Source organism: Rhinolophus sinicus, linkage group LG14 (genome assembly GCF_036562045.2).
Source record: "Rhinolophus sinicus isolate RSC01 linkage group LG14, ASM3656204v1, whole genome shotgun sequence".
In the NCBI taxonomy this organism is placed as follows: Eukaryota; Metazoa; Chordata; class Mammalia; order Chiroptera; family Rhinolophidae; genus Rhinolophus; species Rhinolophus sinicus.
The window spans coordinates 31,687,159-31,709,852 of NC_133763.1; the positions used below are offsets into that span (position 1 = coordinate 31,687,159).

The 22,694-nt window shown below is 40.8% G+C and overlaps 1 protein-coding gene across 1 annotated transcript in view; it reads left to right on the forward strand.

Moving 5' to 3' along the window:
- The window catches only part of SLC44A3 (solute carrier family 44 member 3), an 89,208-nt gene extending 69,384 nt beyond the window's left edge, over positions 1-19,824 (forward strand). The window contains 3 exon segments of the mRNA XM_074318628.1: positions 9,048-9,185; positions 18,445-18,681; positions 19,723-19,824. Of these exon segments, the coding sequence (XP_074174729.1) occupies positions 9,048-9,185; positions 18,445-18,681; positions 19,723-19,824 (477 nt within the window).
- The last annotated feature ends 2,870 nt before the right edge of the window (positions 19,825-22,694 follow it).

A 22,694-nucleotide genomic window follows, 5' to 3' on the forward strand; every position in this document is an offset into this window, starting at 1 on the left:
TTTTAACTGCGTGCTGGACCAAGCTATGGTCCAAAGCTAAATAATGACTCCCGACAGCCAGTGGCCTTTCAGTTGTAGGATCCGATCAGAGGGCCTAATACTCCACGCCCACCAACAGTGTGCCCGTGGAGGAACAGACACCCGACTGAAAATTATCTCCCCAAACACGCAATATATGAAAACATGTAAACATTCCCATTTCTGCTCTTCATCTCCTTGTTCCCATTTTCTCGGTCCTGAGCTTCAAATCAGAGATGTTTGATATCCTCTTAACTCAAGAACCAACCTCCTAAAGTCTGTCAATAACACAGCCATTACTGAGTTCTTAGAGTATCCCGGCACCGTGGTAGACATTTCACTGGCGCAGTCTAAGTTTATCCTCTCATGGATGCCACTGTTATGCGGTTGCTACTACTAGGCCGCTGTCCAAATGAGGACGCTGAGGCCCAGGGCCCAAAGAGCTGATCTAGGGTTACTAGTTCCAGCCCTACTGTGTGGTGAGTCATAGGACTCCACCAACTGTGGCCTTCATGGCTTCATTGTGCTGCCTGGAGTTCCTTGTCAATGATAAGGGTACATAGCAGGGAACCAATGGTCTTTGCTAACTAGGGCCAGACAGCCCACCTAGTTTATCTTCTTTATAAGGCCTAAAGTCAAAAAACACTGTGAGCCTTTCCCATCCCCTGCATTTCCTATTTCACAGGTCCACAAGTTTAATTTTGCCTTGCAAGGACCAGGCCTCCCTTCTGCCTCGCTCATTCCTCCACTGATTATGCCTAGGTCCCATGACGTTCACAGTGGCAGAGCCCTGTAACTGTGACGGGCTCACTGGACTGACGCAGCCCTTTGCAGCCCTGGGCTCTGCACCACCTGCCTCGTTAAGAATCGTATCATTGTGCTGGTATTTTCACTGCAGAGTACAGAGCTTTCTAGCACATCAGCGATGGGCCAAGTTCAGCAAGATGCAGTTGCCTGATTTGGCTTTTTCTGGATTTGTGGGAGGAGGGGACACTGGCTATGAACGCCTAATTCATGTCCCATTTCCATTGCTTTTGCCTCATGACTTAGCCTGTTGAGATTTCCACTTTCTTGTCACTAAAATGAGAGCATTGTCTTTCGTGAGGTTGCAGTACCTTTTAATCCTCACATTCTACTGAAGGAACAAACTGACTGTCAATCAGTTTGGGTTTTGTATGAAGAAATATTATTTGGAAGACAACCTTGATTTGCCAAAAGCACCGTCCTTTATCTATTCAACAAACATTAGCCTTGCAGAGTGGGCTGGCATCAGGAACAGCCTCTTGACAGAAGAAACAGCATCCTGCGGGGCAATATGAGGTGCCGCTGGTATAGAGCAGGTGTGTGTGATGATAATCATGGTGGCAGTGTTAGGTATACTTTGTAAAGGAAATGAGACTGTCATTGTTCAAGAGGCTATAAATGGGGGCCGGCCCGGTGGCTCAGGCAGTTAGAGCTCCATGCTCCTAACTCCGAAGGCTGCCGGTTCGATTCCCACATGGGCCAGTGGGCTCTCAACCACAAGCTTGCCAGTTCAATTCCTCGAGTCCCTCAAGGGACGGTGGGCTGCGTCCCCTGCAACTAGCAACGGCAACTGGACCTGGAGCTGAGCTGTGCCCTCCACAACTAAAACCGAAAGGACAACTTGAAGCTGAACAGCACCCTCCACAACTGAGATTGAAAGGACAACAACTTGACTTGGAAAAAAGTCCTGGAAGTACATACTGTTCCCCAATAAAGTCCTGTTCTCCTTCCCCAATAAAATCTTTAAAAAAAAAAAAAAGAGGCTATAAACGTTTAAAACCCCAACAAAGTCAGAATAACAATGAAACGCACTAAAATCAGGAGGCAGGAGAAAGTGTGAGAGGACTCATCCTTTACTATTCATGCTGCCTAAACTTAAGACACAGTGTTAAGAAAAAAATAAGTCCTTTAACCTCTTAACAATATTCATAATGCTTTTAGAAAGATTTTTTAGAAACTTAAGTCTTGTGTGTGAAGATACATTTGCCTGAAATTCAAATATTCATTCAGTGTCAGTTTAATTTTCTTTTGTTGAAGTCAAATTACCATTAGAATTTTGTATTTAAAATACCATGCAGAGCATGGTTGCATTTTTATAATTTATGTTCGCCCACTGTCCCTCCTTCCTTTTGTCTGTGGATACTTGCAGAGAAAGGTTAGGTGAGGTCATGTGATAGTAATTTCTGAGGAGTGGAATCGGACTGATTTTCTTGCTGTCTTCTTTGTCTCTTTCTATGTTGCTTGAATTTTTTTAATGATGGACATGAAAATAATAAAGTCATTATTCCAAAAAATAAGGAAAATGTAAATAAATTTTAAAAGAGCACACAAAACAGCACTGCCATGTGCCTGGCTTTACAGGCAGCAGCAGGTCTCAGCAAAGGCACGATTCTTCTTCCACCCGGTCTCCACTGCGTCCCAACCCTGGAGGGGACTGGCAGGTTTCCTCATTCATATCTCATTGGATTTTGGCAACTGGTGACCAGGGAACTCTTGAACTGACCTGCAGGGTGAATGCCAGGCCCTGCCAGGCCCAGGGGCTGTTTGCACATGACCTCCTTCAGCATGTGTCTGTGATAAAAACACAGCTTGGGATGGTTCCTGCAAGTTTTACTGTAGGTCCCTTGGCTGTATGGAGATCTATCTGGGTTCAGACTTCGCTGTATTTCTTTCAGTTCCCAGGAAAGGATGAGTACCATGTTGTGTATTCATTGTCCATTTACTTGAGTTTGTTTTAGTAGTTCTTGTTTTATTTTGAGTTGATAAATATCGGAACTTTGTTAGGCTGGCTTTCCAGAAAAAAAGCTGGCTATTCATGGTATGATTTTTTTGGAAATACCTTCCCTCCTATACGGAGGAAAGCACTGTTTACTTTTCTGAAGAGTCAACAGAGCCTGGGGTTCATAGTTCCTCCACCCAGAGAAGAATGGCTTCAGTTTACAGGGAGGACAAATGGCTGCCCTTAGCTGAGGAAGGACACAGGGCTGAGCTGTGCTGGCTTCAGTTTTGACTTAAGGAGCAAAAGAGTTCTTTCTGTGTAAAAGCTGCAATTAGCATTCTTGGATAACTCTCAAAGTAAATTAAAGAGGTAATCCAACTTTTCCATTCCCTAAAAGTACTCTTAAATCTCTTACATTTTTCTTTAAAAAATAAGAATTTTCTGTGAAATGGGACTAATAATACCCATGGTGATTATTTCTCTGAGTTGTGAGAAACATATGAGATCCAATAAGATGATAACAGGAGGGTGCCTGGTCCACTAAGAAGTATGCGTGGACATCGAGCATCTTTATGTAGAACTAACTGTAGGGCTGGCAGACACTTTGACCAGCAACAGAACAAGGCACCTGTGAGGTGACATTACTTAGTGGACGCCACTCACCAGTTTTTGGAGGCAACGTAGTCAGAACCCAACCTCTTTCCGTTAAGCCATCCTGCTACGTCCTTAGCTCTTTTTAATGACACATCTCATGAGTGGACACTTTATGATTTTAAACCCTTGGGAAGGAGAAGCACAAAGTACAGCTCAAACTAAATGTTTTCCTGATGCACCTGAATGAGTCAGAGAGCCATTTCTGGAAAGTGATGCCACATGGGTCACGTGTGTGTGCGCAAGGGGGAATGCTACCTGATGTCTCTGTGCTTTAGTTTCCTCGCCAACCTCATCACCCTGTTGGGGTTCTAAAGGATTAAATTAGTCAATGCATTCAGGGAAATATAGAATACAGCCTGGCACATGGCATACACTCCTTAATGCTTGCCATTATTATTATTTATTCACACACAGAAGATGCATACCTGCTTACTAACAGCAAGAAAACAAAACAACAAAAACCAGAAACAAATTAGGAAGCTACTGTCAGGTCTATGGCAAAAGCCATTTGGGACATATCACTAAGGCATCTCTTGAAGACTGTTGGAGGAAAGCAGAATACCTGGAAACAGTGACAATTCCTAAGACTCTGATTTTCTCCCCAGAGAAGAGCTCATTTTCTTTGGGCCTGGCCCCAGGCTTATGATTGCTAATGGAGCCAGTGTGCTCAGTGGGTGGACAGTCAAATAGCATTTATGTGGAACTCAGGCAGAGCCCAGTAGGCACTGCGGAGGTACTGAGTTGGCACTGGGAGTGAGTATTGGGAGGTGCAGGGCTTTGTAGCTCCAGAGAGGATGGTGATGAGGGGAGACCTGCCCTGAACCTTCACAAGGCAGCCTGGGAGAGCTCCCAGAAGCACAGGCTGAAAATCACACAAGTTTTGAAACTTCCTATTGCTTCCCTTGCTCTACACGCAGTATATCAGCCCCACCAAGGTCTGGCTCATGACTCCTCCAGACCTGTTTCCCACCACACTTTGCTTGGCCCAGAGTCTCACTTCACTGCCTTTTCCTGCTGCTGCCTCAGCTCTCATCCACCCCATTCCCTGCAGGGGACAGCAAACTTTGGGGACCAGCTAAGTGCCACTTCTGAGAAGAAGTCTTCCCAACCACTGCCCTCCCAGGCCGCTTCCTCCCGGTCACCCCCAGCCAGTGCTTCTATTCCCTGTTGCTCTCACATTCGTACTTTAGTAATTGTTCATTGTTCACAAGTCTTCACAGCTACACAGGACCTTCCTCCTTTGTGTCATTCCCCCCACAATCTCCTGCCACTTGTGACAGACCTTGGTGGATGGTCCATGAAAGTCTGAAAACTAGTCAGCCTATACCTAAAGGGAGTCTTCAATCCCAGGCAAGGGAGTGAGAATGAGGCCCTAACGTTGAAGTTCCATTGTCAGGTTGGGAACCCTTTCTTGTATCTACTTTGTGTTTTTATAGCTTCAATTTTAAGATGCAGAAATATCCACTATTTGGTGATGATAAAGAAACGTGCACACCGAATTGTGGCTGGTAATAAATTAATAGTTTGATAACACTATCTCTTTTTTTCTTGCTTAAAGATAAGCCTTCAGGATATCCTGATTAATTTTTGCAGCTAACGAAACATGTCATCATGTCATCTAATCTTTATTATATCCAGTCCTTTGCACATATTGTTGAGGTCTAGCAGGTTCGTCCTGAGTCCTGGCAGTGCAGGCAAATGCAGATGCTCTGAGGAAGGACTTACAACACTGAACCTTTAGTGCAGTCCATCTTCCAGCTGCTTGACAAGGAAGCAGCTTCTACTCAGAATAAGTGAAAATGAGCTAATGACGAAACTGCAGAAATTTTCAATCCTTATCCTGTCTTGAGTGATTCTTCCCTCCTCTAGCTATTCGTTCAGACATTAATTCTAGGCCTTTCTCGCACTCAGGGTTGAACCTGTGGTAAAATGCTAATGGGATAGTAACTGCAGCACTGCATGCATAATTGCCCAATCAGAAAATGGATTGAATGCCCTCTTTCAGTGACACGATACATGAAAGAGAAGATAAATGGTTATAGGCCCAAAAAATCTGTGGAGTCAACACATGCATGAGAAAGTACTATTTTAACCATTAATCATTGTAACCAAGGACCAAAATCTATTTTTATTGCTATGAGTAGTGGTGCTAAATTGATTACAAGGCATGGTCTATAGGTAAAGAAGTCCCCATAAAAACTGTCTTCTCCAGTCTGAATCAGGAAGGACACTAAGACCCTGAAAGACACTTAGAAGGGGAAGTGATGGAGTGGTGGGCTGGGGACGAGCCTAAATGCAAAGGAAAAGGTCAGTTGGCATGTGGTGGAACTGCCGCAGCAAAGAAAGACCATGTTGGGGCCTGGAATGTGGTCTGGAGAGCAAGTCCTGCCCTTCTTGGGTCCGTGCAAGTGGCAGGGATTTAAGTCTAAGGATAAAGAAAGCACGGGTCCTTTCCACACCTCCTCAGTGCTTACAGAGTTGCTTGTGTTTCCCAGTTCTAAATCGTTTTTGGTGAGGTCTGGATGATAATAACAACCCTTTATTATATGCTTTCCATGTGCCAAGAGCTTTACTAAGGGCTTCACAGAGAACACGGTCTTTAATCCTTCCAACATCCCTTGGCAGTAGGTACTATAACTCACTTTATAGGTAAGGAAATTGAAGTCTGGAGAGGTGAAATCATTTGCCCATGACTGACAGCCAATGGTAGAACTGGAATTTGAACCCAGAGGTTATCTGGCTACAGAGCCTATGCTTACCTTAACCACCACGCTTTTAAATAGTATTTTGTTCTAATGAAAATTGATAGTGTAATGTCCAGAAGGTTAGAGAAAAAAACAACAACTCTGATTTACGAGGAGACCTGGGGAATCAACCGTGATCTTTCTTTTCTTTTTTTTTTTTTTTTTTTTTGAAGATTTTATTGGGGAAGGGGAACAGGACTTTATTGGGGAACAGTGTGTACTTCCAGGACTTTTTTCCAAGTCAAGTTGTTGTCCTTTCAATCTTAGTTGTGGAGGGCGCAGCTCAGCTCCAGGTCCAGTTGACGTTGCTAGTTGCAGGGGGTGGAGCCCACCATTCCTTGGGGGACTCGAGGAATTGAACTGGCAACCTTGTGGTTGAGAGCCCACTGGCCCATGTGGGAATCCAACCAGCAGCCTTTGGAGTTAGGAGCATGGAGCTGTAACCGCTGGGGCCACCGGGCTGGCCCCTCGACCGTGATCTTGGTTTCCAGTTTATAAAAGAATGATAATGCCATTCATCACCCTCACCACCCACCCTACAGATGTTTTTTCAGGATTAATGAAAGTCATCAGGACTCTGAAAACCTTAGATGATTGAAGATGCTTAAACAATGAGCACATGAGTTTCCACATCTTTCCTCAAGGCTTAAGTCCCCAAACTGGGGACAGCTTTCAATAACAGCCATTTTGCATTCATTCAGTTCTAAATCAGAAACCAAACGTTGTTTGGGGATTAAGGCATTCCTAAGGGACTTCATCTGACTAAATAAAACCTCTCTGAGGCAAGCAGGGAAGGTGTGTACCAACCCTTTCGTCTTTTAAAAACTGAATGTTCCTCTCCAGTTGGCTTGATGAAAAGGGAGTTTGGTAAAGTGGTGAGTTCGTTCTACTGTCTTACTCCCAAGCTTCTTACTCCTCTCCACCGCCTCCATCACTTACTCTAATTAACACTTGTGTTGTTAGGGGCTGAATTACTGCAACAGACTCCAAATTGGTTTCCTTCCGTTTTTGAGTGGGTGTGTGAAAGGATTAATTTGTATATCATGAGATGAAAACTTTAATCCTTTATCCCAGGCAAAGGGAATGACAAACCCAAGCAGGTAGTATTCAGAGTATTTTCCCAAGAAAGCTATAAATTCTTTGTTGTAAACTTCAGGACAAGTAGTATTTTTAAAGATTTAAAGGGAAATAATAGATTTCTTTTTAATGATCATAAGGGGAAGATATTTTGGAACAATGACCCAAGAAATTGTGTCATGTGAACATAAACTCACACACACACCCTATACACCCTCTTTGATTTAGTAATCCCATTTATGGAAATTTATCCTTAAGAAATGATCCAAAATCAGGAAATTAAGATGTTCAGTGTGTAGTTTTTATGATAGTAAAATATTTGAAATAGTCTAATATGCATGCCCAAGCTGTGTAAACACACAACGCTGATAAAATATGTATTTATTAAAAATTAAAATTATAAAAGCCATGGAGCAAAATGAAAATGTTTATTATATGAAGGAAAAAAGTCTACAGTGACACTGTACCATTTAAAGTCTCTATTTTTTCATTTCTAGGATTTCTATTCAGTTTATTTTCTATTCTGCCTCTTCATTTTCACAACATGCCGTCATTCCTATGATCACTATTCCTTCCATTATCTTCTTGGCATCTTTAACATACTCCCTGGAATACTATATCTCAGATTGTTCTCAGATTCTCTTGGGTGTTGTGCTGTTTATTTCCTTGGGTCATCTGTAAATTTTTCTTCATCTTCTTCAAGGGTGGTTGTCTGTGGGACTCCACCCTTCCCTGGCCTGACGTGTGTGTGTGTGTGTGTGTGTGTGTGTGTGTGTGGGCGGGGGGGGGGGTTGGGAAGAGAGGTATGGTTTTCTTTTTTTCTTTTATTAAGCTGGAGTTTCACAGTGATGTCTTTTTTTTTTTTTTTTTTTTTTTTTTTTTAATTGGGGAATATTGGGGAACAGTGTGTTACTCCAGGGCCCATCAGTTCCACGTCAAGTTGTTGTCCTTCAATCGAGTTGTGGAGGGCACAGTTCAGCTCAGCTCCAAGTCCAGTCACCATTTTCAATCTTAGTTGCAGGGGGTGCAGCCCACCATCCCATGTGGGAATTGAACCGGCAACCTTGCTGTTAAGAGCTTGCACTCTAGCCAACTGAGCCATCCAGCCACCCCTCTGGAAGCTCAGCAGCAGCTCGTTGTCTTCAATCCAGTTGTGGAGGGCGCAGCTCACTGGCCCATGTGGGAATCAAACCAGCAACCCTGTTGTTCAGAGCTCATGCTCTAACCAACTGAGCCATCTGGCCGCTCCGAGGCATGGTTTTCTTTGCCCCTCCGGACCATAATGGTCCCAGGCAGGTGGTGTACTTCTTTACCGTTTTCCTGGGATGGTTGCTAGAGTTAGAACTGAGTACAAATCCTGAATTTGTGCAGGGCTTGATCATCGTCTCTCACCCAGAGGGGATTAAGTCCCCAGCCCCCAGCCAGAGAGCCTTTAGTGATTCCATGCCTATTGAGCCATTGGGTTCAGCTCTTTCACCAGCCACTAGGGTCTGCTTTGTTTCTAGCACCTAAACTTCCTTTTCTGTCCTCAAACTCTGCTGTGTGTTAAAAAATAATTTATACTTTACACCTCATTTCCATGTGTTTGTAGTGGGATGTTCAATCCACCATACTGACCAAAAGTACTAATTTCTCTTTTCCGTTTACTCCAACTGTGAAAATATATATGTATATAATCAGACTGGAAGGGACTATAAAATGAAATGATTTATTATGGGTTTATAGTAATCATTTTTCTGTTACAAATATTGTCATTGTCTTTAAAACAATATAAGAATCATCATCTTTTAATCTATTGTCTTTTGTTTCAGAATGCGTATACTGCCACGGCCATTAATGGGACAGACTTTTGTACATCAGCGAAAGATGCACTCAAACTCTTATCGAAGAATTCAAGTCAGTTCACATCTGTTAACTGCTTTGGAGACTTCATAATTTTTCTAGGAAAGGTAAGAAGTTGTCACTAAAATAATAAATGAAGGAACTTGGGACCCCAAAATGAAATCATACAATAAGGCTTAGAATGAAAATGAATGTTTTTTGAGTACTTACTCTATGGTAGATGCTGTGCGTACTTGTCTCATTTAATCCTCAACCCTGTGAGCTATTCCTGTTTTGCAGCTGAGGAAACTGAGGTTTAATAACTCGTCCATGTGTCCACAATAGGAAGAGCTAGGCTTTGAATTCTAGTCTCACTCTCTTATCTATGACCTATTCTCTCTACCATTCTGAGTCCCACTGTTTCATATCTAAAATGAAAATAATACCAGCCTCAGAAAATGGATAATTTTTTGGGGGGAAATGTCATAAAATATATGGAAATAGTATTGAAACCTGATAAAATGTCTGTATTATGTGATGTCGTTAAGTCCATAAATAGACAGAATTGTTGATTTTTCCAAATGGAGCCAAGGTTACATTTCTGTTGTCATCTGAATAGTTTTCTTCAAGGAACTGTCTGTAGTCTTGCAGAGCAAAGGAGCATCTTGGAGCTCGAACCTCTCATGGTGTGAAGGGCAAACCCTGAAGTTGGGATCTTTAATGCCAAAACTCAGTCTTCCTATCTATAAACTAAAGATAACACATGCCCTTTCTAGCTTGTAGGAAAGAGGAACTGGAATATTGATGAAAGCAGTGCTCAGCCCCACCTTGCCCAAGCTTTAAGTTGAAGGTTCTTTGTACTATGCCACAGTGTGTCTTCCCATGTGATTGTCACCCACTGGGCCTAATTCTGGATGCCTCAATTGATCCCACTTCCACTTGACTGCCCTTTAGATTCTTGACCATGGAAGTCCTGACCTTCCTGCCCCATCTTTGCTGTTCCAAGCTAGATATCCTTGCTTCTTCCAACCATTTCTCCAAATAGGACATGAATGTGGGGTCTTTGCTGGTGCCCCAGAGTAAACAAGATCGCAGTCTCCAGTTGTGACCTGGCCTATGCCAAATATGGGGACTCTTGGCTTCTCATTTAACATTTTCGGCTTCTGTGGAATTTGGTGTGTCTCTGGGAAATATCACAGTTATCTGTTGTTAGTTGCAAGTTATAACATACTTGGATTTCACAGATGTGTATTAATTGTGCATATATTTTGAGGCTCAGCTGGGTCCTAGAGACTTTCCATGGACAGTAGCTCTAGAAGCACAAACTGGTTATGCTTTTCAAAATAGCCAAAATAATCTAAGTTTTAATTGTATTTAAATGGATAACATTGTTTACATTAGTTTGGTAGGATTATAGGTGATGCATCTTCTAATAACTAGTTCCAAAAATTTTTCGTATGGCATTTCATCTTTGTAACAGATTTGTCTTTTATTTTAGGCAATAATCCATTTTCCTGTATGTCCCATAAGGAACACATAATTGCTAATGATCTTCTAATGAGCATGTGAAACCAGTGAGTCTTTGTTTGAATGAAGTAGCATTCAGAAAGTCATGTCCATCTTTTAGATATCCAAGGGCAATGTGGAATCCAGTTGGGCTCCATTTTGTCTGATAAGGATTAGGTACATCCTGGCCTGTAATCCTGTTCCTGGAAATAAAATCATTGCATATATTCAAAGCCTGGAATAATACTATTATCTCTCCACACCAGCATTGGAAAGCCCTTCTGTAGAGTCCCCAGGGTAAAAACATCACATATTGACAGGACGTCATCAAAATGGCGGCGTGAGATGAGCCTCTGTAAAGCTCCCCTGGAATTTACAACTAATCGAACAACAATAATTCCACAAAGGACTCCCTGCACAGCAGACAGGCAAGACGAAGAGGCCCACTACCGAAATCACCTACAGGTGGGAGATTCGCGTGAGTGGGAGGAAGAGGAGGGAAGGGAGAAGTGCAGAGACGGAGCAGCACGGGCGCAGGACGCAGACCTAGCTCAGTGCTCTGAGCTCGCTGCTTCCCGGAACTACTGCAGCTGCAGGAGAGGGAGGAACTCGGACTGCTAGGGCTCTGCTTATCGCCCACAGGGCTGAGGGGGCAGCATATAACATGGCTGAACCCAACGCTCACGACAGAGACCTCGGAGAAAAGAGTGAGGGAAGAAGGCTGAAAACGGTGGTTTAAGCCCTCACTGCCGAGCCGAGACCAGAAGCCTTAGGCACTGAGACTAGCCGCCCCCTCCCTACCCTCCCAGAGCTAGCCCCGCCCCCACCTGCCCGGTGCTAGAAACAGAACAGTAGCAGTGTCAGATCAAAAGAACAGAATATTTGCTGTTCTGAGAACTGTGGACCGCAGACAGATTCACAGCCCAACTAGTTCTGGCAAAGGGGAGAGAGCTGTGGAAGCAGGACCGGCTGTGGTGGTGGTCGCAGCCATTGCTCTGGGCCACCTCTCACAACTCACCCCGCCCCTGGCCCCACCTATCTGGGCGGATCCCTGCAGGAGTAAACAGAACTGCTAAAACATACGGGCTCTGAATCTGGTGCAGGAAGAGCTTTGGAACTTCAAAAGCTCTCCGCATACCCACAGGGACACTGCGTCCTGTGACCCAGGCAAACTATTAACAGAGGAGAAGCCCGTCTCCCAGGGAATACCCCCATTGTGTGAGAAGCTGGAATAGTGCAGAAAAAACATAGCACTACCGTGTGAGAGAGAAAAAAAAGGCTGCAGTCAAAGAGAAAATAAAACATTCTACTAACAAGTACTAGAAAACAAAAGAAAGACCTCTTCCTATCAATCTGTTGCAGAAGCCACTCCTGTAGATGTCTAGGAAGAGAAATAATAAATTAGTAATTGCCATGAATAACCAAGGCAACAAAACAGCTCAGAGAGAAAGTGAAAAGTCTCAGAAAAGGAAATTAAAGATATGGAAGTATGTGACTTAAATGACAGAGAATTCAAGATTACAGTTCTGAAAAAAAATCAACGAGATGCAAGAAAACACAGAAAGGCAGTTTAATGAACTCAGAAACACAATCAAAGAAAAACATGAGCATTTTACAAAAGAGATTGAAATTTTAAAAAAGAACCAAATAGAATTTCTGGAGATTAAGAACTCAATAGAAGAAATTAAGAATTAAATAACCAGCTTAGGTAGCAGAGTTGATCAGATGGAGGAAAGAATCAGTGACATCAAAGATAGAAACCCGGAAATTACACAGATGGAAGAAGAAAGAGACTTGAGACTTAAAAGAAATGAAAGAAATCTACAACAACAACTTTCTGACTCCATCAAAAAGAGCAATATAAGAATAATGGGCATAGCAGAAGGAGAAGAAAGAGAGAAGGGAACAGAGAATATATTCAAACAAATTGTTGATGAGAACTTCCCAAACTTGTGGACAGAACTGGATCCTTGAATCCAAGAAGCAAAAAGAACACCTAATTACCTCAACCCCAACAGGCCTTCTCCAAGGCACATTGTATTGAAGCTGTCTAAAATCAATGACAAAGAAAGAATCCTCAAGGCAGCCAGGGAAAAGAAGATGGTAACCTACAAAGGAAAGCCCATTAGATTAACATCAGATTTTTCAGCAGAAACTCTACAAGCCAGGAGGGAGTGGAACCAAATATTCAGACTATTGAAAGAGAGAAATTATGAGCCAAGAATAATATATCCAGCAAAGATATCCTTTAGATATGCAGGAGGAATAAAGACCTTTCCAGGCATAAAGAAGCTGAGGGAATTTTCTAATACACGACCTGCACTACAAGAAATACTAAAGGAGGCTATTCAACCACCATCAAGAGGGACAATTTGTGGCAACCAAAACATAAAAAGGGAGAGAGTAAAGGCCTGAACCGGAATATGGGAATGGAGAAAGTAAGCCTGCTGAAGAAAATGGAATACTCTAAATATCAAACTTTCTTTTACATAAACTTAAGGGTAACCAATCAAAAAAAATCAAGAACTGAAATATATACTGTAATAAAGGAAGAAACAGAGGGAAACATCATAGAATACCACCACACAGAAATAATAGACAGCAACAAAAAGGCAAAGAAACAATGGAGACACAGCCTTACCAGAAAACTAAAGATAGAATGACAGGAAATCCTCACATATCAATACTTACCCTAAATGTAAATGGACCGAACTCACCAATAAAAAGGCACAGAGTAGCAGATTGGATCAAAAAACTAAACCCAACCATATGCTGTCTCCAAGAGACACATCTCAACTATAAGGACAAGCATAGACTCAAAGTGAAAGGGTGGAAATTGACACTCCAAGCAAATGGTACCCAGAGAAAATCAGGTGTAGCCATAATGATATCAGATGAAACAGACTTCAGGGTGAAAAAGATAACAAGAGACAAAGATGGACATTTCATAATGGTAAAAGGGACTATACAACAAGAAGACATAATAGTCATCAATATTTATGCCCCTAATCAGGGAGTACCGAAATATACCAAGCAACTACTAACAGAACTAAAGGGAGAAATTGACCAAAACACAATTATACTAGGGGACTTAAATACATCATTGACAGCTATGGATAGATCATCCAAACAGAAAATAAATAACGAAATAGTAGCCCTAAATGACACATTAGATGAAATGGACATAATTGACATATGTAGAGCACTTCTTCCTAAAACCTCAGACTATACATTCTTTTCTAGTGTACATGAAACATTCTCAAGGATAGACCATATATTGGGACAGAAAATCAGCCTCAGCAAATTTAAGAAGATTGAAGTCATACCAAGCATATTCTCTGATCACAAGGCTTTGAAATTGGATATCAACTGCAAAAAGAAAACAGGAAAACCCATAAATACATGGAGATTAAACAACATACTTTTAAAGAACGACTGGGGGGCCGGCCCGGTGGCTCAGGCGGTTAGAGCTCCGTGCTCCTAACGCCGAAGGCTGCCGGTTTGATTCCCACATGGGCCAGTGGGCTCTCAACCACAAGGTTGCCAGTTCAATTCCTCGAATCCCGCAAGGGATGGTGGGCAGCGCCCCCTGCAACTAAGATTGAACACGGCACCTTGAGCTGAGCTGCCTCCCGGATGGCTCAGTTGGTTGGAGCGCGTCTTCTCAACTACAAGGTTGCCGGTTCGACTCCCGCAAGGGATGGTGGGCTGCGCCCCCTGCAACCAGCAAACGGCAACTGGACCTGGAGCTGAGCTGCGCCCTCCACAACTAAGATTGAAAGGACAACAACTTGATTTGGAAAAAGTCCTGGAAGTACACACTGTTCCCCAATAAAGTCCTGTTGAAAAAAAATAAAATAAAATAAAGAACGACTGGGTCAAAGAAGAAATTAGAGGAGAGATCAAAAGACACATAGAAACAAATGACAATGAAAACACATCCTACCAAAATTTTGGGGGTGCAGCGAAAGCAGTATTAAGAGGGAAATTTATCTCATTACAGGCCTATCTCAAGAAACAAGAAAAATCCCAAATAAATAACCTCATGTTACACCTTAAAGAACTAGAAAAAGAAGAACAAGTGAAACCCAAGGTCAGCAGAAGAAAGGAAATAACAAAAATTAGAGCAGAACTAAAAGAAATAGAGAACAAAAAGACAATAAAAAAATTAATGTGACAAAGAACTGGTTCTTTGAAAAGATTAACAAAATTGACAAACCCTTGGCTAGACTCACTAAGATAAAAAGAGAGAAGACACTAATTAACAAAATCAGAAATGAAAAAGGGGAAGTTATCACGGACACCACAGAAATACAAAGGATCATCCAAGAATACTATGAAGGACTATATGCCACCAAATTCAATAACCTAGAAGAAATGGACAAGTTCTTAGAAACATATAGCCTTCCAAGGCTGAACCATGAAGAACTGGAAAATCTAAACAGACCAATCACCAGTAACAAAATTGAATCAGTCATCCAAAACCTTCCGAAAAGCAAAAGTCCGGGACCAGATGGCTTCACTAGTGAATTCTACCAAACCTTCAAAGAGGATCTAACACCAATCCTACTCAAACTCTTCCAAAAAATTGAAGAAGAGACAGTACTCCCTAACTCATTTTATGAGGCCAACATTACCCCGATACCAAAACCTGGTAAGGATAGCACAACAAAGGAAAACTACAGACCAATATCTCTGATGAACACAGATGCAAAAATCCTAAATAAAATTCTAGCAAATAGAATACAACAATGCATTAAAAAGATTATTCATCACGACCAAGAGGGGTTCATCCCCGGGGCACAAGGATGGTTCAACATACGAAAATCCATCAATGTGATACATCACATAAACAAAATAAAGGACAAAAATCATATGATTATATCAATTGATGCAGAAAAAGCATTTGACAAGATGCAGTATCCATTTATGATTAAAACACTTAATAAAATAGGTATGGAAGGAAAATACTTCAACATAATACAGGCCATATAGGACAAGCCCTCTGCATATCTCATAATTAGTGGTGAAAAACTGAAGCCCTTTGCTCTACGTTTAGGAACATGACAGGGCTGTCCCCTATCACTTCTGCTTTTCAACTTAGTGTTGGAAGTCCTCACCAGAGCAATCAGGCAAGAGAAAGAAATAAAAGGCATCCAAATTGGGAAAGAAGAAGTTAAATTATCACTCTTTGCAGATGACATGATGCTATATATAGAAAACACTAAAGTCTCCACCAAAAAGCTACTAGAAACAATCAACGAATACAGTAAAGTTGCTGGCTACAAAATCAACGTACAAAAGTCCATCGCATTCCTATATACTAACAATGAAATCTCAGAAAAAGAAATACAAAAAACAATTCCTTTTGCAATGGCAGCAAAAAGAATAAAATACCTAGGAATAAACTTAACCAAGGATGTGAAGGACCTATATGCTGAAAACTATAAGACATTTTTAAAAGAAATTGAAGAAGACACAAAGAAATGGAAAGACATTCCGTACTCATGGATTGGAAGAATCAACATAGTTAAAATGGCCATATTACCCAAAGCAATATAAAGATTTAATGCAATCCCCATCAAAATCCCAATGGCATTTTTAAAGAAATAGAACAAAAATCATCAGATTTGTGTGCAACCACAAAAGACCCCGAATAGCCAAAGCAATCTTAAGAAAAAGAACAATAATGGAGGTATCACACTCCCTGACTTTAGCTTGTACTACAGGGCTACAATAATCAAAACAGCATGGTATTGGCAGAAAAACAGACACATAGACCAATGGAATAGAATTGAGAACCCAGAAATAAAACCACATAAATATGGACAGATAATTTTGACAAAGAAGCTAAAACATACAATGGAGGAAAGACAGCCTCTTCAATAAATGGTGCTGGGAGAATTGGATAGCCACGTGCAAAAGAATGAAACTGGACTGCTATCTGTCACCATGTACCAAAATTAATTCAAAATGGATCAAAGACTTAAGCATAAGACCTGACACAATAAACTGCATAGAAGAAAACATAGGTACTAAACTTATGGACCTTGGGTTCAAAGAGCATTTTATGAATTTGACTCCAAAGGCAATGGAAGTAAAAGCTAAAATAAACGAATGGGACTATATGAAACTTAAAAGCTTCTGCACAGCAAAAGAAACCATCGACAAAATAAAGAGGCCACCAACTGAATGGGAGAAGATTTTTGCAAACAGTGCCTCCGATAAGGGCTAATATCCAAAATATACAAGGAACTCATGAAACTCAACAACAAAAAAACAAACAACCCAATTGAAAAATGGGCAGAGGACCTGAAGAGACATTTCTCCAAAGAGGACATACAAATGGCAAATAGACATATGAAAAAATGCTCAACATCACTAATCATCAGAGAAATGCAAATCAAAACCACAATGAGATATCACCTCACCCCAGTCAGAATGGCGATCATCAACAAGACAAATAGTAACAAGTGTTGGAGAGGCTGTGGAAAAAAAGGAACCCTCATACACTGTTGGTGGGAATGCAGACTAGTGCAGCCGTTATGGAAGGCAGTGTGGAGGTTCCTCAAAAAATTATGAATAGAATTACCATATGACTCAGAAATCCCTCTCCTGGGTATCTACCCAAAAAATCTGAAAACATTTATCCATAAAGACACGTGTGCTCCAATGTTTATTGCAACTTTGTTTACGGTGGCCAAGACATGGAAACAAGCATTTTGCCCTTCAATAGATGAATGGATAAAGAAGTTGTGGTATATATACAATGGAATACTATTCAGCAGGAAGAAAAGATGATATAGGAACATTTGTGACAACATGGATAGATCTTGAGAGTATGATGCTAAGCGAAATAAGTCAGACAGAAAAAGCAGAGAACCTTATGATTTCACTGATATGTGGTATATAAACCAAAAACAACAAAAGAAGAAGACAAACAAATGAGAAACAAAAACTCATAGACAGAGACAATAGTTTAGTGGTTACCAGAGGGTAAGGGGGGTGGTGGGTGGGAGATGAGGGTAATGGGGATCAAATATATGGTGATGGAAGAACTGACAAAATGGGATTTATAGATGATGTAATACAGAATTGTTCACCTGAAATCTATGTAATTTTACTAACAATTGTCACCCCAATAAATTTTTTTAAAAAATCACGTATTAAACTACACTACTGTGTTTCCCCGAAAACCTAGCCGGACCATGAGCTCTAATGCGTTTTTTGGAGCAAAAATTAACATAAGACTCGGTATTATATTATATTATATTATATTATATTACATTATATTACACTGTATTATATTAAACCGAGGCTTATATTAAAATAAGACCAGTAGTATATATGATATGATATGATATGATATATTATACCCAGTCTTAATTAAAATAAGACTGGGTCTTATATTAATTTTTGGTCCAAAAGGAGCACTAGAGCTGATGGTCGGGCTAGGTATTATTTTGGGGGAAACACGGTATATCCACTCAATGGATTTGTTGCACATTGTAAAAATGGCATTTGTAAAAAAGTTTTTAAATGAAGATGCTTATTCTGGTGGTAAGGGAAAAAACAATAACAAGTTTGTGAGGTATCATTACATCTACATAAATAGAAAAACTAGGCACAGATAGAATGAAAGTACATATACTGTTCCCACCCTCCAAATTAATTAGGATTTTTTTGGTATCTTAGCTTTTCTTTTTTTTCTTCTTTCTATTTCATTGCACCAAATTTTCTGACAAGCATTCTGTGTAATGGGGGACCCGCAAATGCTCATACACACACATATGTATATGAAACTATGGTAACTGACAATCTTTTCTACAATTTCTAACCAACCTGTTTATAAAGATTTGCAACAAACTCTTGTTTTGACAGGTGTTAGTGGTGTGTTTCACTGTTTTTGGAGGACTGATGGCATTTAACTATCACCGAGTGCTCCAAGTGTGGGCAATCCCACTGCTATTGGTAACTTTTTTTGCCTACCTAGTGGCCCATAAGTTTTTATCTGTGTTTGAAACTGTGCTGGATTTACTTTTCCTATGTTTTGCTGTCAATCTGGAAACAGATGATGGATCACCAGAAAAGCCCTACTTTATGGACCAAGAGTTTTTGGTAAGCAAGCGTGTCATTTCCTGTGGCAGTCTCCATCCTCACAAAAGTGTTGCAGACTAACACATAAAGGAGGCATGCACCAGCCTCATTTTCTCTTCCTGGGGCTCTCTGAGCTCTCTCACATGGCCTGAATGTTCTGAGAGTGAGATAGGAGCTGTGTTCTGAGACAAGTGAAGCTGAACAATTAACACTGACTAAATGACGTTGGGTAGGAGATGTTCTGGACACAGTAGCAGTCCAAGTCCCTTTAGTGCTAAGTGCTTGGTCTGGCCTTTCAGATGGTCTGGAGGTTTAACAGTCTATCTTTTTCAAAAGCATTTTTGCATCCCCAAGCATCACATCATACTCATTGTCTATTAGGGGGCACACACTCCAGTGAAGATTAATCCCCATCTGTGCCAGTATGGGCAGATCTGTGATTGCAAGCCCTTTAGTAACCCAGGCACACTACCACAAGAAAAGCCACACCCTTGGTGGAGCCCCATGCTGCCTCTGTCTGGAAATAGCAGGCAGCTGTTTCCCACTGCTTTTGTGACACAGTTGTTATTTGCATTATCCTATATAAACAGGGATATTTTAACAACTGTATAAAGTCTCTCTTCCCTTTCCTTTGTCTGGATCAAGTGACATTTTAATAATTTTCTTTCATTCTGTTGTAATAAAACTTAGGTATTAAGGCTCTTTTGCTTTTGAATAAAACATTCAAAGCACTCTTCCGTTCAGCCAGGCACTGAAGTTCAACAAGCACTTCTATAGTTTTACAAGTAATGTGTCCTCATCCTTCTCCACATAAAACATAAAAATGTAACAACACTTTCCTTATTTGTACATACTCTCAAGAAAATATTTCTGATGGTGGTAGGAAGCGAACCAGGTCTTCTTTTTCTGATTTACACTTTTCTGATTAAAAATCCAGTATGAAATCTGGATTCAACAGGGAAAACTTATTTTTAGGATTCAAGTCTCTAAAATGACAAGGCCAAGTAAATCGTTGTCAACAATGTAGACACATATAGTCTAACTCATTCTTTTGTTTTTCAGAGTTTTGTTAAAAGGATGAACAAATTAAACAATTCAAGGGCATAGAGAGAAGAGAATTTAAGGAATGAAGAAGGAACAGAACTCCGACCCATTGTGAGATAAGCACCCGTTAGTATTTGTACCTGGAAAAAGTTTCCTTCTTCTGAGAGAGACAGTCACAGAATAAATGATAAAGCCCAATAGACTCTATTCCTCATTCTTTTGGCCCTTATTGTTTGGCCATGTTACAATACTAGAACCATCAAAGTTTTTGTACCTACTGGGACAGAAAAGCCTTTTACGACCTTGTTTATATGCATCAGTTAAAAAGCACATTGTGTAGGGGTGGCCGGTTAGCTCTGTTGGTTAGAGCACGGTGCTGATAAACACCAAGGTTGAAGGTTCGATCCCTGCATGGGCCACTGTGAGCTGCACCTTCCTTAAGAAAAAAAAAAACAAAGAAGAAAAACAAAACAGCACACTGTGTAAATACTCATTTCAGGGCACTGGTGAAAAGCACACCCCTCACTGACAACCAGTAAATAAACCCTAGAAGAAATCTCTGGAATGCTGCCCTAGTACAGAGCACGACTTTTCCTGACTCATCCAATCCTGGGAATGTGCTAAATATGTTGTAACAATTCTTAGTTGTTGTGACAATTAAAACCAGAACTGTCGGGCTGGCCTGGTGGCTCAGGTGGTTGGAGCGCCATGCTCCTAACACCGAGGTTGCCAGTTTGATTCCCACAGGGGCCAGTGAACGGCTGACGACCAACTGCTTCGGGGCGGGGCGGGGGGGGGGGGCGGGTAGCGCAAGGCTCATAATACCAGCATGGGCCAGGGAGCTGTGTCCTACACAACTAGACTGAGAAACAATGGCTTGAACCAGACTGGGGCGGGAGGGTGGGGGGAGGGAGGCAGAAGAAGGGGGAAAAAACAAACAAAAAACTCCAGAACTGTCACATGATAGGTGTGGTCTAAAACAAAAGGCAGGAGAAGTTTAACCAGATATCACTCAAGTTTGTTAAAAGTACAAGGCTACCTCTTAAAAATTAACAAACATTCTTGAGAAGTGATTTCAACCACAGCCCCACCCAAAAATCACCTGGAGGAAGGTTTATAATACTCTGCCTGGATTCCATCCCCAGAGATTTAGATTCAATGGCAGAAGAGGGGTTGTGTGGGGGGGGTGGGGGGTAGGGGAGAAAGGTGGGAGATGCCTTTTCTTTTTACAGCTTTAAACAAATAGGAACTTTTAACATATTGACTGGCAGGTGCATTTCACGTAGATGAGCAGGTAAACAGAATTACTCTCCTAACAGGCAGTGCATTGAAGGCTTCCCTAAACTACCCTTTTCCAAGATGGCAAGAAAGAGCTTGTCACCTCAGGTCTACTTTAACAAATGCAAAATACCACTTTTTTCTTAAACAGCACCGCTAAATTAGTTGAGCTCCAAAGTCTCTTTTAGGAAAGGGATTTACAGAGCAGTTTCTGGAAACATTAGTCACTGTGGCATGATAAGCAAGTAGACTTCATTTTTATGGGTGCAGCACACCCCGTGCATGTCCTCACTATCTGCCTCAGCAAAAAACAAGCAGGCACGTTTCACCCACAGCTCTAATAGAGCCAATCCTATCAGAAGAAATCACAGGGCTAAGAAAATGTCAGAAAGCGTGAGTTACCAATTTTCTTTTAATGAATGGATTTTTTTTCTCATTACAAACCCACTGTTTGACCTTCTCTACATCATGACTGAAGGTTAGGTTTTACTAATACTTCATACTGTAAACCCTAGTTTACTATCAAATGGCATATCCTATTTCTGATCCAGTATGTTTCTTCCTTTTTTAAAAGTATATGTTTCTTAGAAAGTATAAATAAATAGATGAATAATTGTTTTAAAGTAATGGCATTATAAGTGATTTTTAAAATTTTATTCATCTAAACATTGTGTGTGCTATATTTCCATGTAATGCATTCTTTTTTCAATTACAGTTGACATACAGTTTTATATAGTTTCAGGTGTACAACATTCTGATTAGACATGTGTATACCTTATGAAGTAATCACCCTGGTAAGTCTAGTACTCATCTGAAATCATTCAGTTATTTACAGTATTATTGACTATATTCCCTATGCTGTTCTTTATATCCCTGTGACTATTTTTGTAACTGGCAATTTATACTCCTTAATCCCTTCACCTTTTTCACCCATTCCCCAAGTCCCCTCCCATCTGACAACTATCAGTTCTCTGTATCTATGAGTGTTTTGTTTGTTTTTAGATTCCACATATAAGTGAAATCATACAGTATTTGTCTTTCTCTGACTTATTTCACTTTACATACTACCCTTCAGCTCCATCGCAAATGGCAAGATTTCATTATTTTTTATGGTAATATTCCATTGTATATATTTGTACACCCAATCGTTATCCATTCATCCATCGATAGACACTTAGATTGCTTCCATATCTTGGCTATTGAAAATGATGCTGCAATGAACATAGGGGTGCATTTATCTTTTTGAATTAATGTTTTGGATTTCCTCAGATAGTACCCAGAAGTAGAACTGCTGAGTCATAAGGTAGTTCTATTTTAACTTTTTGAGGAACCTCCGTACTGTTTTCCACAGTGGCTATACCAACTTACATTCCCACCAATAGTGCACGAGGGTTCCCTTTTTTCCATATCCTCGCCAACACTTGTTGTTTATTGATTTATTGATGATAGCCATTCTCACAGGTGAGAGGTGATATCTCATTGTGGTTTTGATTTGCATTTCCCTTATATTTAGTGATGTTGAGTATCTTTTCATATGTCTATTGGCTATCTGTATGTCTTCTTTGAAGAAATGTCTATTCATGTCCTCTGCCCATTTTTTAATTTTGGAATTTTTTTTTGATGTTGAGCTATATGAGTTATCCCATTCAGTAGGGATCTTTATGTTTTGTTGATGGTTTTCTTTTGTAGTGCAAAAGCTTTTCATGATGTAG